Consider the following 14748-nt stretch of genomic DNA (forward strand, 5'->3'; position numbering starts at 1 on the left):
GATGTCAGGTTTTGTTTGATTGAGACATTTATTTTCTTTACATTTCCATAAATGTGAAACAGTTGTAACAAAATGCACCATAGTTTTATTCGTCTTTTCCCACACGTGCTTAAATATAATTTATTTGATTCCGTTGGTAACTAATTCCCCTCAACAGTGAGTGAAAACCAGAAGTCAGAGTTCAACCTCCTGCCCTCCCTGCAAACCAATCAACACTCTGCTGTACTTCTAACCCCTCAGCAGTTAGAAGAAGGCCCCTTATGTGCCAATTAGCCACGGGAAAAAGATTATCTGTACACGGGTGGCACGTCGACCTTGATGCGTAAAGCGCTCACGGGGTCTTGACAAAACACCGAGATGTATTCCAGCACTTTGGAATTGAGCTTCTTCTCGCCCTCTTTCGCCCTTAGCCGCTCTTTGTCCCACCTCTCCTTCTCGCCGTTCATCTGTGAGAACAGGTTGATCTGGATGGTGCGCAGCGTGGCCGCCAGGATGTAGAAACCTCCCTGCAGCATATGACAGAAAGCGGCCCCGACGCTCAGCGCTGCGCCCATCATGTTGGGCACCGTCTCGCACACCACGCACATGCCCTCCAGAAAGTGTAGCGTGCCTTTCCTGGCCAGGGGTTCGCTCTGATGGAAGTAGCCTGGAGGAGAGGGGCCCTGCTGGGCATGGTTGACCCAGTACCGCGCGCTGTCGTAGAAGTGCGTGGCGGCTCGGCGCAGCGGGAGCAGGGCCAGGTACAGGTGACAAGCGGCTTTGGTCAGAGCGTGAAAGAGCAGCCGCAGCTCAAGCACGGCGTTGCCTGGAGATAAGAAGGTAACAGGGTCAAGCTGGAGTCTAAATTAACACCGTGGCTAATGTCGAGAACCACAAACAGCGTCTGCCACTGGATTAAAGTCTGCTCACCAGCCGGCTGGGCGGCGGGTATACTGAGCACGCAAAGCGAGCTTTCGGCAAGTAAAAGTACCATGACAACCACCTGACCTAAAGCACAAACCATTCACTCTCTAAATAAAGACTCAAAATTGTTTGTATTGCCCCCTCTCCCCGCCCCGTCATCTCGAAGCAATCAAGTGTGGTTGCCTCATCAAAAGAGTTTAATAAAACAATATTAATTATGTAATATATCTTTCTTTTTTTTTCATTTAAAACGTACAGAAACTGAAGGTTTTGGTTAGTGATGCAATCTGCACCACCTGCGCCCATTTTAGCTATCTGTGTCATCTTGGGACACAAACTATTCCCTAATCTGTACAGTCTCATCTGCTCAGTGCGTCCACCTTTCGAGGGAATACACTCGAAATATGAGCTACAATAGAATCTACAACCACTTTAACATGTTATGTAGAGTGATTCATGGTCTCTTGTGCCGTGCGTTTATAGGTTAGTGGACAGGTGCCATAAAACCCTTAAAAAGCCGTTTTTCCCTTACCGTCTATAAAGCAGAAAATCCAGAGTAGGGCAATACTCGCTGCCAACAAAGTCCACCAATCCATGTAGCCTCCCCCCTGTGCTGACCCCAGCAACGAAAAGCGAGAAAGAAATGAAAAAGACGAAGTTATGATCTGGCCAAGCCCTGCCCTGCCTCTTTTACGCAGCTAATACCCAAACATTAAGTCGTCGCTTTCTCCGCAGGAGAACCGTCAAAGCGCACCTCAGGTGTCAACCGGCGCATTAAGTCCTAGAAGCAAGGCTACAACTCTTGAACCTACTGCACCGTGTAGCGCAAGTTTTTATTGGCTGGAAGACCCTCCTGAAAGGTGAAAGGTGTCGCCTAAAGAGACTTTTCAACTTTTGGGACTTTAAACGAGTTTACCCTCTTTTTTTTTTTAATATATATAAATGTTATAAGTAAAAATTTTATAAGAATACTTTTCTTCTTGAAGTGCATCTATGCTGATTTTTTTTTTGTAGTTTTCCCCACCTTTGCCCAAACATCTGCTAAATATGATGACCTCCTAACATTAGTTATTCAGCTGATCTCTAGCACATTAAAGAGGATCCAACAGCCTCTCAGGGGGTTCAAAGCCTACTACTCTTGGGGCATGACTTGTCTAGACTTGCATAATCTGAGCACAGATGTGGGGAAATCACTTTCCACAAATACGGTTAATGCAGCGTGGAGTAATGATGTAAACAGCCTATATGTAGTCCAGTGAGTCTGCAGCCTGGGTAACTTAAAACACGAGCAGCTAATTGTGTGTGTAACATTTTCTGCATGCTAAATTTCTGGACCGTGTTTGTATATTACTAATGCAACAGAACGCAGAACCTTCGCCATTTACGTACGACGTCTCTGCGCGTGCTCGCCCCAGGCTCGCTTGCGTGTCGGCGTCATGGCAACGGAAACCCTCTTCAGACGGTGGTTCACCTGGAGGAGGTATCTCCTTACTGGCTCCGTTAGAAAAGTAAGTCTGAGCCCAGAGTAAGAGTTAGCAGCCTGCACACTTTTCCAAAATGATGTGTGTTGCACGTGACCTAAAAACACGGAGAGTTTTGGTAAATTGGCCACAAGAACTTCAGTCCTTAAATCAGCACAGGTAAGAAACAACCACATTGTAATGGAGACGTGGGCTTTTAATGAAATTAAAGCAACTTAATTAGCAGGTATGGAGTAAGTGATGAGTAAATTCAGTCAGTGTTGTTCTTTGACACTGTCTATCGTTTATCGCTACCAGCATGTCGCTGACTCCAGGCTGCTTGTTTTGTCGTGATGTAGAGATGAGCCACATGAAGAAGAAGGGTCCCAGTGGTCTGATCACCGTGCACTCACCTTTTCCTGTCAGCCTGTTAAAATCAGAGGTAATAATAAATAAGAGAGCATCCTCATAAAAGTGGGAGTGTAGTAAAAAGAAAGCTCGGAAGTGGATTGTATATTACACAAAAGGAGCTACACTGGGTGGCTCAATACCACCCCGCTTCTCATTATGTTAAATATACTGCTGTTAATTAAACTTTTAATTAAAGAGTATCAGCAGTGTAAGTGGTTTTGCTCGGCAGCATTGCAGTGGTGTTATGTTCTGTTTAAAATTTGGCTTTTGATGAGCACATTTTTTTCTTGTGAACATGTACACTCTGTGCGGTTTGTACTTCACAGCAGAGTGAGACTGTGACCTTTCACCAACTAATAATTTATCTCCAGTCTTTCTTCTTCTTCTTCTGTATTTGTTCTCCTGCTCTCAGTAGACGGTATGTGCACGCAGTTCTACGGAGGGCCTCAAGTGCCAAAGTGAATTAAATAAATAATTAAATAAATATATATTACACGTAATTAATTAATTAAAATGGGAAATAATTAGTTAAATATATGCATGACTTAAATGTCAATTCATTTTGTTTAAAACATTTAATAAATGAATTATTTCCAATTTTAATTAATGACAAATTTAATGAATGTGTAATTCATGTGTAATTAACCAAATCAGTTAATTCAAAGATGATTTTTTTTCTTTTCTTCTTTTTATTATATTAAAATATCTCGGGGGTTAAATGTGTGGTTGACGTTTCACTGGTTTGGCCCACTTAAGATTAAAGTGCCCTGTATGTGGCTCACAATGTAAAATGAGTTTGACATGCCTGGCTTTCCTAACTGCGCCTCTTCTTTTTCCTTTTGCGTATCATATCTGAACATACAATCTCAGAGTCTACTTTTAAAATTAATGAAAAGGTTTCAGTTTACTGACAGATACGGCAGCCACTGTTACCCACACTTTAACAAGGACTAAAGGAGGCGCGGTGCCGGATCAGGTTAAATGCAAAACAAAGAGTCTACCCCATCTACTGCAACAATAAGACCTAACAATAAGCACACATACCTGTACACTGATGCCAAAACCGCTGTCATAAAATGACCAGTGTCATGATTTTTTACACCAGAGTGTAAAAATGTATATATAACGTGTTACGTGTTAATGTATCTGTGAGAAGCTGCTCGTGTTTCTGTGTAGTGACGCAATCTGTCGCAGCAGGGTGTGGTGGACTTTATGTAAACATATTCAAAGTACTGTATGCTGTGAAAACAAGAGATGTATATTACTGTGTAAAAGTTTTGAGATACCCCTCTTTTTTAAATTATTTGCTTAGGAAATGGAAATTTTTGGATGTTTATGCTTTATATTCTGTTCTTTGCCAAGATGATCCCACAATGCTTCAGTAATGTTTCAGTTTGAACTCTGGGCTTTTACTGCAATGGCAGTGTGTTTGGGATCATTGTCATACTGAAAAAATGAAGCTGACACCATTCAGACACATTCTGGATGATATCAAATGTTGGATCAATATCTGATGGTGCTGTTTTTTATAAATTCATCAAATTTTACAAGATCTCCAACTGTAGAGACTCACTGTTGTAGCTTCCTGACCGCTTCTGTAAATATTGATGACAATTTTAAGCAAAGCTCCAAGCTCCATCTGACTTGTTGCGACTGATTTTCAGACCAGTTCTTGTGTAATTTAGCATACCTCAGCCGACCTTCCAGTGAGACCATTTCTGATGAGGCTTCAGTTAACAGTAGATTGGTCGACTGAAAGGCCAGATGCATCTCTCAGGTCTCGTCAGGTCTTTGCCTTTTCTTTTCCTTCGTTGTTTTTTTTTTTTGTCCTGTTTCTTAAGAACGTGACTTTCATGTACTTTCGTGTTTTTCTAGGCCTGCCACTTTTTCTTTTGTCTTCCCCTTGTCCACTATCCTCAAACATTTTAAGGACACACAGCGCACTATGCCAAGATGTCTTCGCATAATAGCTCTTTGAGAATCAATTACCTGGTGCAATTATACTATTCGATCTGTTTTATGTCTGTCGAACTGTGTTGTCTTTTGAATTTTCCATAGATTCAACTAAAGAAATGTGAAAGAAATGATGTGTTTTTGTAACACGCTGCTAGTAACAAAGTGCCTAAAGATACAGTTTAAAATTTGTTCTCAGCCATGATGTCCAGTATGTGTATATACAACATAGTTTCAGCCCTTGCATTAGGTGGCTTTTTAATGCCAAAATGTAATAGGTCAGTGTAAGTACCTTAAAAAAAACAGCAACAACCCATCACTCTGAAAATGGTAAGATACAAGGATAAAAAAGAGTTGTGGCTCAAGAGTTTTGCACATCACTGTAGTTGGAACCATTCGTTTATTATTCATGCTGTAATTTCAAGCAAACTTTATGCACTGCACACAGTAACTACAGCGTACAGTATACATTTGGTGTTTCAGGAGTGCGTTACAGATGTGAAGCACACCACGGAGAGCAAGAAGAGCAGAAGGAGCAGCTCACAGCAGCGTGAAAGGACGAGGAGCACCTGCAGGTCTGTAACGACAGAGAAAAGGAATGAGGTGTCTTATGTGCCAGAGTGGGCCGCCAAACGGGACTGGCTCTCTTACACCTCCCTCAGACAGCTGCAGGTACTGCACTCAGTCGACTCACATCTTCACAGAAAAGATGGAAAGGATGAATTCCTGAATCTCTCTCTTGTCATTTAGGCAAAGATGAAGGCTGAGAAGCAGCAAGTGAAGGAAATACTCCAGCCATTACAGGAGACAGAAAATGGGTTTATCAAGGTAGGGTACTAGTTTTTATTGTACTGTAGTCCATCTAATACAATGACAACTTTTTTCCCCCTTACATTTTATTCTTCATTATTAAAAATACCTCCAATATTGATTGAAATGCGTTTTCATTCAGGAGTTGGAGTTTTACCTCAGTCAGCGTGATGTTACAGAGCTCAGGAGGAGAGAGCTGCTCCACAAACACTGGACTGAACATGTCTGGTTTCCCATCCAGCAGAGAGTGAAGGCGCATATGTCCAGCTGCCCAGAGGCCAAGAGGCGCCACAACCTCTACAATCACTACCTCCATGTCTGTAACTCCAAGGTGGTGCTGAAGCTTAAATTAGTTTTGAAGTTAGGTCAATGACTTCTCATGTTGGTGCTAGAGGTTTTGTATTGTTGTGGACGGCGATGTTTAGATTTTGTGCCTATTACTGCAAAAACAGATGAGATGAATGTTTAACTTATCTCACTGCCACGTTATCTCTGATCCACAGGGGAATGTCTTTCTAGAGACCTACGATCCACAGGAGTACGATCCTTTACTTCTCAACATCAAAATGCAACAGGTGAACAACCAGGTGACTTCTGTGACTTGAATATTTCCCTTCAGTATGTTTCATAACAACATTAGAGTGTCTCACATGTGTGTTACTGCTAATGCATTGATTCCTTAAAGGGGTCATTGGGCCTTCGTTTAAATGAAAGACCAACAGGAAAGAGATTCCACTCGTCTTTGGGATCAGGTATCTTTTTTTTTCCCCTTTTTTGTGTTTTTTTTTGTAGCCAATCGGAAATTTAAGACAAACTATTATACAAATGCTTAGTCTTCAGTATTGGCTTAGTTATATATATAAGGTAATTATTATGCTTTTGTTGTCTGTCATATACTGTTACCATGATGGATGCTCCCAATAAACATGGCCAAAGTTTTTACCTGACACTTCATTAGGTACACCGTGCTAATTCTAGGTTGGACCTGGTTTTTCCTTCAGAGCTGCCTTAATTCTTCGTGGCACAGATTCAACATTTCTCTGAGATTTTGTTTCATACTGACATGACGGCATGACACAGTTGCTGCAGATTTCTCAGCTGCGCATCCACCAGATCTCAATGGTTCTGTATTGGACTGAGATCTGATGACTGTGGAGGCCGTTTGAGTACAGTGAACTCATTGTCGTATTCAGGAAACCTGTTTGAGATTATTTGAAGTTTGTGATATGGAACGTTATCCTGCTGGAGGCTGCCATCAGAGGATGCAGAAGGTGCACTGTGGTCATGTGGTTTTCAGTTTTAGAGGCCGAAGTATGACATTACACCATAGCGTTACACCAGTGGTTCCCAAAGTTTTTTTGCTAAGCCCCCCTTTGTTTTACAAGAAAATCTTCGCGTATAAAGAGCTAACATCTCCAAAATGTCAGGAGTAGTTAGTCATTATAAAAAGTGTTTGTGAACTAAAAAAAAAATCAAGAATATTCATATTATTCATATATATATGAATAAAACAAATTCTGTCGTGGCGACCTACCTTGGCACTTGTGCAGGTGAAGTCAAAGGCAAGATATGCTTCATCATATATCTAGTATTTGGCTTGGGAGGAAGTTGGTTTGGAAACATATTTGGCGAGGCTTCATCTTCTGCTTTGCGTTCGTGTGGGGTCCCCTCTGCAATGGCTCTGGCCCCCCACTTTGGGAACCTCTGCATTACACCATAAGCACGGCTCATATAAGGATAGATGAATCAGCGCCTTCATGTTTTTTACGCAAAAGTCTGATCCTATCCAAATGTCACAGCAGAAATCGAGACTAATCAGATCAGGCAGCGTTTCTTCAATCGTCTGTTGTCCAATTCTGATCAGCTGGTGTGAATTGCAGCCTCGGTTTCCTGTTCTTTGCTGACATGGCACCCAGTGTGGTTTGCTGCTGTAGACCCATCTGCTTCAAGGTTTAAGGTGATATCTGTTCAGAGATGCTCTCAAGTGTTTGAGTTACAGTTGCCTTCCTATCAGCTCAAATCAGTCTGGCCATTCTCCTCTGACCTCTGACATCAACAAGGCAATTTTACCCTGAGAACAGCTGCTCACTGGATATTTTCTTTTTTTCGGACCATTTTCTGTAAACTAGAGATGGATTTGTGCAGAAATCCCAGTAGATCAGCAGTTTCTGAAATATTCACAATGCCCATCTGGCAGCAAACAACCGTGCAAAGTCACTGTGGCGTGGTGTGGTTTGTGGCTCAGCTACAGGGGAGCGGTGGAGCAGTGGGTTCAGGATATGGTGTCAAGGCTGACCAGCACAGCTGATTTCCATTGTATAATCATGCCTTCCCTATTTGAGTAGGATGCCGGGACCTCATCAGGGAGATGGGTGTACTTGCACTGGAAACGGGCAGCTGTAAAGCTCCAAAAACGGAGTCACTGGAAAGTTTGCAAATAAACATTCAACTGCTCGCAAAGCTACACGCTGTGGGTCCTTTACATCACAGTCACTTAAATCACCTCACTTTTCCATTCTGACGTTCAGTTTAAATTTCAGCACCATCTTCACCGTGTCTACATATCTAAATGCATTGGCTTGTTAGCATGCGATTGGCTAGATATTAGCTTTAGTAAGCAGCTGAAGAGGTGTACCTAATGAAGCCTAGGGTGAGTTTATAAATCAGCACAATAATGACAGTTACAGTTGTTTTACTTAGTAAATATATATTTTTTGAAGTGTGAATTGTTTAAAGCAACTCTAGAATCCAAGAGTATAGAATAGAAATATGGAACTGAAAATGAGCACAACAGGTACCCTTAATGTTTTTGCTGGATTAATTTATAATAAGTACTTCTGAAAAGTACTTATTAGCATTGAGCATTTTCATTAACTGCTCAGTGGTCTAGGAGTTTATCTCAATCTTTTGCTTTTTCAGTGTAAAATACTTTCAGGTCAAAACTTCTTCAAATAAGAGATTTTTTTTTTCTATCTTAGGGCAAAAACTCCACTGGACAAAAGCTGAACGGCGAACTAAAAGTCATCGACCTCTGTGTGAGTCTGTGAAGTCTCAGGCCAACAAACGTCTACATGCCTCATCTAAATATCCAGCCTGTGGGTCCATTAAAAGGCCAGTGGTCGTCGAGGCCGAGAGAAGCAAGTGGAGCAGGTACTTGTATACTGTGTATTTGTACACTATAGCACCATACTACTCACTGACAAATCCCACTAACAGTTTGAAATGTTTTTCATCCAGGCCTAACACTATACCACTGCACATCAGCGCAACAGCCACATCAGATGGAAGGTGCCACCAGACCAGCTGCTGGTTCTCCAGATATGGATGTCTGCAGGAACCATCAAGTTAACAGTGACTTTGGCCACTTTGTGCATCCAAATAAAAACAAACAAACATAAAAAACCTACTTCACAATTTTCCTGGACATCGTACTCGAAAGACAAACGCAGAAAAACGTTTTACTGTACATACATTTTATTCATGCCGGTGCCGTTTTCGGGATTTAATGGCGTACTTGCCATGAAACCTCAAGCTTACACCATAAGGCTAACCATTGACATTACATTATACAGCAGTGTGCAGCAGTTGTAATATAAAGATACGTGAGACAGTGTGCGACTGTCCACATGTGTGTGTAACTGGCTGATATGTTGTTATATTCTTTAATTAGCAGTGCGCCGGAAAAAAAAAAGAATTTACAAATCGAAAGTGAAATGTAAAAATCCGGTGAAACGTTGAGTCCCGTTTGTTACTTTCCATTTCTGACTGGCGATTAAGAAAATATTGGCAATCATCTCCGTGTTTTGGATTGTTTGAGGTCGCTGAAAAGCTCAGGGTCAGTGGAACAAGCAGGGACAGTAAAATCCCCATTATTGCGTAATGTGCAAGAGCATAAAAAAGGCACTTTAATGGTCCTTCATTACTAGGAAATTAAGTGGTGTGTGTGCCTAATGGAGTATTCGGATGTATTTTCCTCATTTGGTTGGCTCGTAAAGCTGTAGGTCTAGTTTGACGTGAACTTCTCCAGTAGGGACTTCGTGCAGCAGAAGGCGACGGGTTGCTGCTCCTTTGCTCTCCATCTCTTTCTTTATCGTTGCCACGGGAACCTCAACACGGCCGAGAAAATCTAAAGAGGAAGGAGGACACTTTTATTTAGTAAGATGATTAAAATGAGAAAAAGAAATGCATCTCATTGGACAAAAAAGAAAAAAAAAGTTAAGACTGCTGATTTACTTTAATAGAGGAAAACCAAGACTTTAAATGTTCCTTTAATTCTGTATAGGCAGGAAAAATTAGACAAAAAGCCTAATAATCAACTGTTTTATGCATGAGTGCATGTGCGTGTCCTTTATCCACTGACCATCTGGTGAGAACTGATCTTTCTCGGACACGGTGACGCAGAGGACATCCTGGTAGAGGTCTTTGATGAAAAACTGGCAGTTAAAATTCCACTTTGGGCTCAGAGTGTCGCTGATTGATCGAGATGTGTAGCACTGAGCTCCCATTGTCAGCTCACAGTAAGGATTACTCTTACCTGAAGAGAAAAGGAGTTAACGGGACTTAATTACAAAGCATGCATTAGCACTGTCATGTTGCCACGGGGCCTCACCGTTGGGCTTACAGGCCTTGAGCTCCTGGGCTTCAATGACTGTTACCAGCAGCCGACCGATTCCGCTGGACTTTAGAGAGCGTGCTAAAATAAGCAGAAGACAGTAAGATATATGACAAAAACGCAGCATCCATTCATAATTAGGATAATGTTTGAACAATACACACATGCATACTTCAGGGGGCTTGCTTTGTTGTAGATTTTTAATATGCAGACTGAAAAATGTCAACTCTGGATCAACTTGGAATAAAAGGAAGTAAAAATAAAGCAGTCCATTCAAGCTCCAGTGCGTGCAAATGAATACTCCTTAATTATTAAACGATACGATGCACGGTATAAATATGACACTGTCATAGGGACGAGTCGTAGAGTCTGATTTCCTGAAAAGGTGCCAGGTCTCTGTGCAGTAGCTGAAGTTGGTCACCACCAAACAATCATTTTCAGATCAAGCAGATTCCAGGTCAGATGACACTAAGAAACTGCTTGTCATTATATCATTCAGCTCAAGCCAGCACTACAAGGAAAGTTAACAAGGGAGCAGCGGAGGAGATGATAGGAATGCCAGCTTGCTCTGCAAAGGGATAAAGTCAGTACACTCAATATTAGCTGATATATTTATGAGCGTGTAGCTGTGTTTACCTTGGTAAGCCTTCTCTCTCTTTTTCTTCTCCGTCTCTATGAAATGTTCAGATGCCGCTTTGATTTTCTGGACCCACGCTGCCCTAATGGAAGCAGTAAAAATGTGTGAGTGCTTCACGCAGAAACATGGACGTGTGGTTACACAGAACGCGAGATTTTTGCACACGTGCCTCTCGTTCAGGGTCTCGGTTTTGAGAGTGTAGACGCGATCGATGTGCGAGACGTGGAACAGCGGCTCGTCGCTGGACGGGTCGGGTGGCATTTTCACCAATACCTCGTTCAGGAAGAGAGGCTGGCGGAGATGAAATGCATATCGGCAAATGCCAAGAGAACGTAAATAATGAGAAAGAGTAGTTAATCTGTGCATTTATATATATTTTTATATATATTACACCTGAGATTAGCTTACCGTTTTGTACATCTTGAGCTGTATGCTTGTTTTGGGGCTGAATAACTTGTCAGATCCTGAGGAGGAGAAGGGTTTGGCACTGTGTGTGAGTAGGAGGAAATCACTGAAGAGGAAAGCCCAAAGCTCTCTGCTGCTTTTGGTCTTGTACAGCCGACCGCTGTGGAGCAACTTGCGAGGCCCGAGGCAATTAGTCAGCGAGTTGAAGACCAAGTGCTGGGGGGAAAAAGTGCAGAGAAAGCAAGGCATGGCTGAGGAAAGTTGTTCGAAAATAAGCAAACTGTCAAGCGTTGTAGTTAAGAATGGAATTTTTGCTGTCCCTGCGTAACAGCTCAAGACTTGTCAGACATGAAATGCTTTGCAGAGGCCATATTTAATATAGCAGGGACTCGAGAGTCGAGATACTCGTGTCTGAGTGTCTTTACCTCTATGGGCCCCTCACACTGCATGTGGCTCTGTATCCATTCAAGCCTGTCTGAGTTCTCCTTCTCCCGAACCCCCTCATTGACCTGAGAGCACAGCTCCTCGGCTCGCTCCAGAGCTTCTCGGAGAGGGCCTCGGTCTGCGTGGCCATCTGGGGTGTGCTCCAAGATCTTACCAAGAAGCACAGCACAAGCAACAAATTAAGAGACATGGAGATGAATATTAAACAAGTGGTAGGCGGGATTCATGGAGTTACATATAAACAGCATTTCTCTGCATACATTTTTGATGAGTAGAGGGTAACGTGTAATCCTCTGCATGGGCTTGAGGAGGAAGCTGGACAGCGGCATTCCTTTACAGCGGTAGTTAGTTGCAATCTTCTGCTCAAGAGGAGGCAGAAAGAGGCAGAGATATTTTATTGCATCTGACAAAAGCAAATGTTTTATTTATTTTTCCTTTCACAATATCCGTTATCCAAGGCTCGTACTTTGAGGAAGTCTTTAAAGTCAGGCTGGTTGTGGGTCTTGCTCTGCAGCAGGGCTGCGGCGTTGAGCTGGCAGGAGCAGAAGCGAATGTACGGCTGCATGTGTGCGAGCTCCGACGCCAGCAGGTCTCCTATTAGCTGAACGGGCATGTTCTCTCCTCCTGTCTTTTTACGGACACGCAGGGCTCTGGAGGGGGGTCACAGATGATCAGGATGTGAAACACTATTTCATAACCTCACAAAACATAAATAGATGGAATATCTGATGAGTTCTGCAAGCCTTCAGAGTCTATGGACTTGCAGAAATGAAATAAGTGTCAGTTTTTCTGTGCATTTGCTTTTGATCATTTTCACAGAAAGAGTTCATAACTGTTTATTCTAGCAGAGCAGTGGGGTTTAATAGTTTAGATGTCAGGATGGTTCATAACAATGTCACACGTGGGACCTACTTGAGCAATTTGGAGTTGCACATAATCAGTTCCCTCCAGTTAACAAAGATAACTGCCATCTCAGCTTCAGTTAGACGGCCTGACTCGGACATGGGCTTGTAGAAGACCTAAGAGGCAGAAACAAATGCAAACAGGTGAGGACGGGGAAAAAAATGACAGAAAAGTGTTAATAATGTTCAAATATGCCGATGTTTCCGTCGGTACCTCTAGCACTAGCTCAAGATCCTCGACATAGGTCTCCTCGGTCTGGATGAGCTCGTGAATGTAACCCTGCCTTTTCCTCTCCTGAGGGGTCATTGTGTCGAGCGTCATCAGGTCAGCACACCCTGCAGGAGCACATCCATGCGCATGCAAACACACGTGCAGACATGCATGCACGGACATGCACCGGCATGTGCATGGCAAACACAAGCACAAACACTTTCCTCTCAATCACTGATGTGGTGTGTGAGAAAATACAGCGAGCGTTCAAAAACATGTTAAAATCTCCCTTTATTTAATTATCACTTCTATGACGTCTAATTTACATTTAATGCACAGAGTGAGGCACATTGTAGTCGCAGTACATGAACATAAGCGATGCCAACACTAACAACACTGCTACCAAGAACACTGAGGTAAAGAAAAATAAAGCACCTTTCATGGTGGAGTGCTCACTCCTAGTGATTGCATAGGTGTAAATGGATAAAGTAGCTAATGCTTGAGTGACAGAGCAGTGGAAGACTCAGCTGGTAGTTCAAGTCTTTGAGGTTCAATCTTGGCAGAAGTTGGATGTACAGTTGTGGTCAGGAGTTTACATACACGCATCACGACCATGAATGTCATGGTAATTTGGGGCTTTTAATAATTAATTCCACAGTGGAATAATTATACAACATACATGTTTAATAACTTTAAAAAACAAGAACTGATTCCAAATGCTTGACTTGATTTTGGAGCTTCTATAATCCACATAATGTCAAAAATATATGCACAGACTCAAATAAGGTTCTACAATAGCTTTTAACTCGACAAGACTGAGGCCTATGAACCTCTCATGATAGTTTCTACTATAACTGGTAGTTTCTCTTTGCCAACATAAAAAGGTTTGACAACACTCATTCGATTGACGGATACTCAGAACAATGGGAAAGTCCAAGGAACTCAGAGAAGATATAAGAAGCAGAATTATAGAGTTACACAAGTTGGGAAGATTTCTTGGAGTAATTACTAAACAACTGCCACTACTTTGCCAAAACCCAAACTGTCACCCTCAGGCTGCGTCTACACTAGCTTGGATAAATTTGAGAACAGCGTATACGTCTGAAAACGCTCCGCGTCCACACTATCGTTTTCATAGAGTTGTTCAGCCACATCGAAACGGCCGAAAACGCTTACGTCCCAGTACTGCGCATGCGTGAAATGCAAGACGCTTCGACCTGCCTTATTTCGGTCTGTCATTTATTTACTTTCCGGCTCTTTGAAACGTCGCGGCAAAATGTCGAGGAAAAGCACCGAGTTTTTTTCAAACGGACTAACAATGAGGTGGAGTTGTTGCTGTGAGTAACACAAAAGTACAAAGTTGCAAAAGCGAGTGAGAGTCAAAGAATTTGAAGAAAAGCTATCGGGAGCATGTACAAACTGAATTAATCTTTAATAGGGCTGTCAGAATTGAGAGCACACAAAACAACTGCTGTGTAATGCCCTCCGCTATCTTAGTTTAATTGGTCACATGACTGCATCACATGACTAAAATGTGTCATCGTTTTTGAAAAGGCTCTGGATTCGCTATCCACACTGCCATGTGGACGGAAGGCCAAAACAGAGAGAAAAAGATACGTTTTCAAACGAAAATGTATTAGGCTACGTCCACATGTACCCGGGTATTTTTGAAAACGCTTATTTTTCTATGCGTTTGCACCTTTCGTCCACACATAAATGGCGTTTTTGGTCACTGAAAACGGATATTTTTCCACTCCGGCCAGGGTGGATATTTTTGAAAACTCCATTTTTGCATTTATGTGTGGATGAGAAAAACGCAGAAAACGCAGCGTCAAAGGTGTGCGCATTTTTTTTGACGTCACACTGCGGGCCACATTATTGTTTCGGTGAAATGAATTTCTACAATACTATTACTGTTAATTGTAGTCTCTGTGTACGAGGCTACGTCCCCACGTACACAGGTATTTTTGACAACGGAGATTTTCCGTTTTCGTTTTAAA

At 42.3% G+C, this 14748-nt stretch overlaps 3 protein-coding genes across 13 annotated transcripts in view; 1 reads left to right on the forward strand and 2 right to left on the reverse strand.

Moving 5' to 3' along the window:
- Positions 1 to 9: 9 nt before the first annotated feature.
- On the reverse strand, positions 10 to 1680 carry LOC146501491 (uncharacterized). Its single transcript, XM_085131978.1, has 2 exons — positions 1436 to 1680; positions 10 to 805 (listed from the first exon to the last, which is right to left on the reverse strand). Exons 1-2 carry the CDS (start codon positions 1497 to 1499, stop codon positions 288 to 290), a joined length of 582 nt encoding a protein of 193 aa, XP_084988104.1. The 5' UTR covers positions 1500 to 1680; the 3' UTR covers positions 10 to 287.
- A 531-nt stretch (positions 1681 to 2211) lies between these two features.
- fam228a (family with sequence similarity 228 member A) lies at positions 2212 to 8939 on the forward strand. Of its 7 annotated transcripts, none has more exons than XM_085131974.1 (9): positions 2212 to 2411; positions 2682 to 2805; positions 5211 to 5399; positions 5478 to 5555; positions 5680 to 5853; positions 6041 to 6112; positions 6223 to 6289; positions 8516 to 8687; positions 8775 to 8939. In XM_085131974.1, the coding sequence occupies exons 1-9, from the start codon at positions 2257 to 2259 to the stop codon at positions 8884 to 8886; spliced, it is 1143 nt and encodes a 380-aa protein (XP_084988100.1). In that variant the 5' UTR covers positions 2212 to 2256; the 3' UTR covers positions 8887 to 8939. The 7 variants fall into 7 exon arrangements, with proteins under 7 accessions (XP_084988100.1, XP_084988097.1, XP_084988099.1 ...); XM_085131971.1 differs by having other exon boundaries at positions 2216 to 2411; positions 5680 to 5868; XM_085131973.1 differs by having other exon boundaries at positions 2216 to 2411; positions 6041 to 6124.
- A 54-nt stretch (positions 8940 to 8993) lies between these two features.
- Positions 8994 to 14748, reverse strand: part of itsn2a (intersectin 2a) — a 45885-nt gene continuing 40130 nt past the window's right edge. For all 5 annotated transcript variants that reach the window (XM_085131951.1, XM_085131950.1, XM_085131949.1 and 2 more), the window contains 11 exons: positions 12752 to 12873; positions 12548 to 12654; positions 12102 to 12285; positions 11896 to 11994; positions 11617 to 11784; positions 11195 to 11407; positions 10956 to 11077; positions 10786 to 10868; positions 10147 to 10230; positions 9898 to 10071; positions 8994 to 9663 (listed from right to left, as the gene is read on the reverse strand). In XM_085131951.1, the coding sequence (XP_084988077.1) occupies positions 9512 to 9663; positions 9898 to 10071; positions 10147 to 10230; positions 10786 to 10868; positions 10956 to 11077; positions 11195 to 11407; positions 11617 to 11784; positions 11896 to 11994; positions 12102 to 12285; positions 12548 to 12654; positions 12752 to 12873 (1508 nt within the window). In that variant the 3' untranslated portion in view covers positions 8994 to 9511. The remainder of the gene's footprint in view (positions 9664 to 9897; positions 10072 to 10146; positions 10231 to 10785; positions 10869 to 10955; positions 11078 to 11194; positions 11408 to 11616; positions 11785 to 11895; positions 11995 to 12101; positions 12286 to 12547; positions 12655 to 12751; positions 12874 to 14748) is intronic.

This window comes from Neolamprologus multifasciatus, chromosome 15 (genome assembly GCF_963576455.1).
Source record: "Neolamprologus multifasciatus chromosome 15, fNeoMul1.2, whole genome shotgun sequence".
Classification (NCBI taxonomy): Eukaryota; Metazoa; Chordata; class Actinopteri; order Cichliformes; family Cichlidae; genus Neolamprologus; species Neolamprologus multifasciatus.

Excerpts from the sequence above, each read along its gene's own strand:
- LOC146501491 (XM_085131978.1), bottom strand. The coding sequence starts at position 1,499 with ATGGATTGGTGGACTTTGTTGGCAGCGAGTATTGCCCTACTCTGGATT. Across the intron at positions 806-1,435 it reads GATTTTCTGCTTTATAGACG|GCAACGCCGTGCTTGAGCTG; the intron begins GTAAGGGAAAAA and ends TCTTATCTCCAG.
- fam228a (XM_085131970.1), top strand. The coding sequence starts at position 2,257 with ATGCAACAGAACGCAGAACCTTCGCCATTTACGTACGACGTCTCTGCG. Across the intron at positions 2,412-2,681 it reads TTACTGGCTCCGTTAGAAAA|CATGTCGCTGACTCCAGGCT; the intron begins GTAAGTCTGAGC and ends TATCGCTACCAG. Across the intron at positions 8,688-8,774 it reads GAGAGAAGCAAGTGGAGCAG|GCCTAACACTATACCACTGC; the intron begins GTACTTGTATAC and ends TTTTTCATCCAG.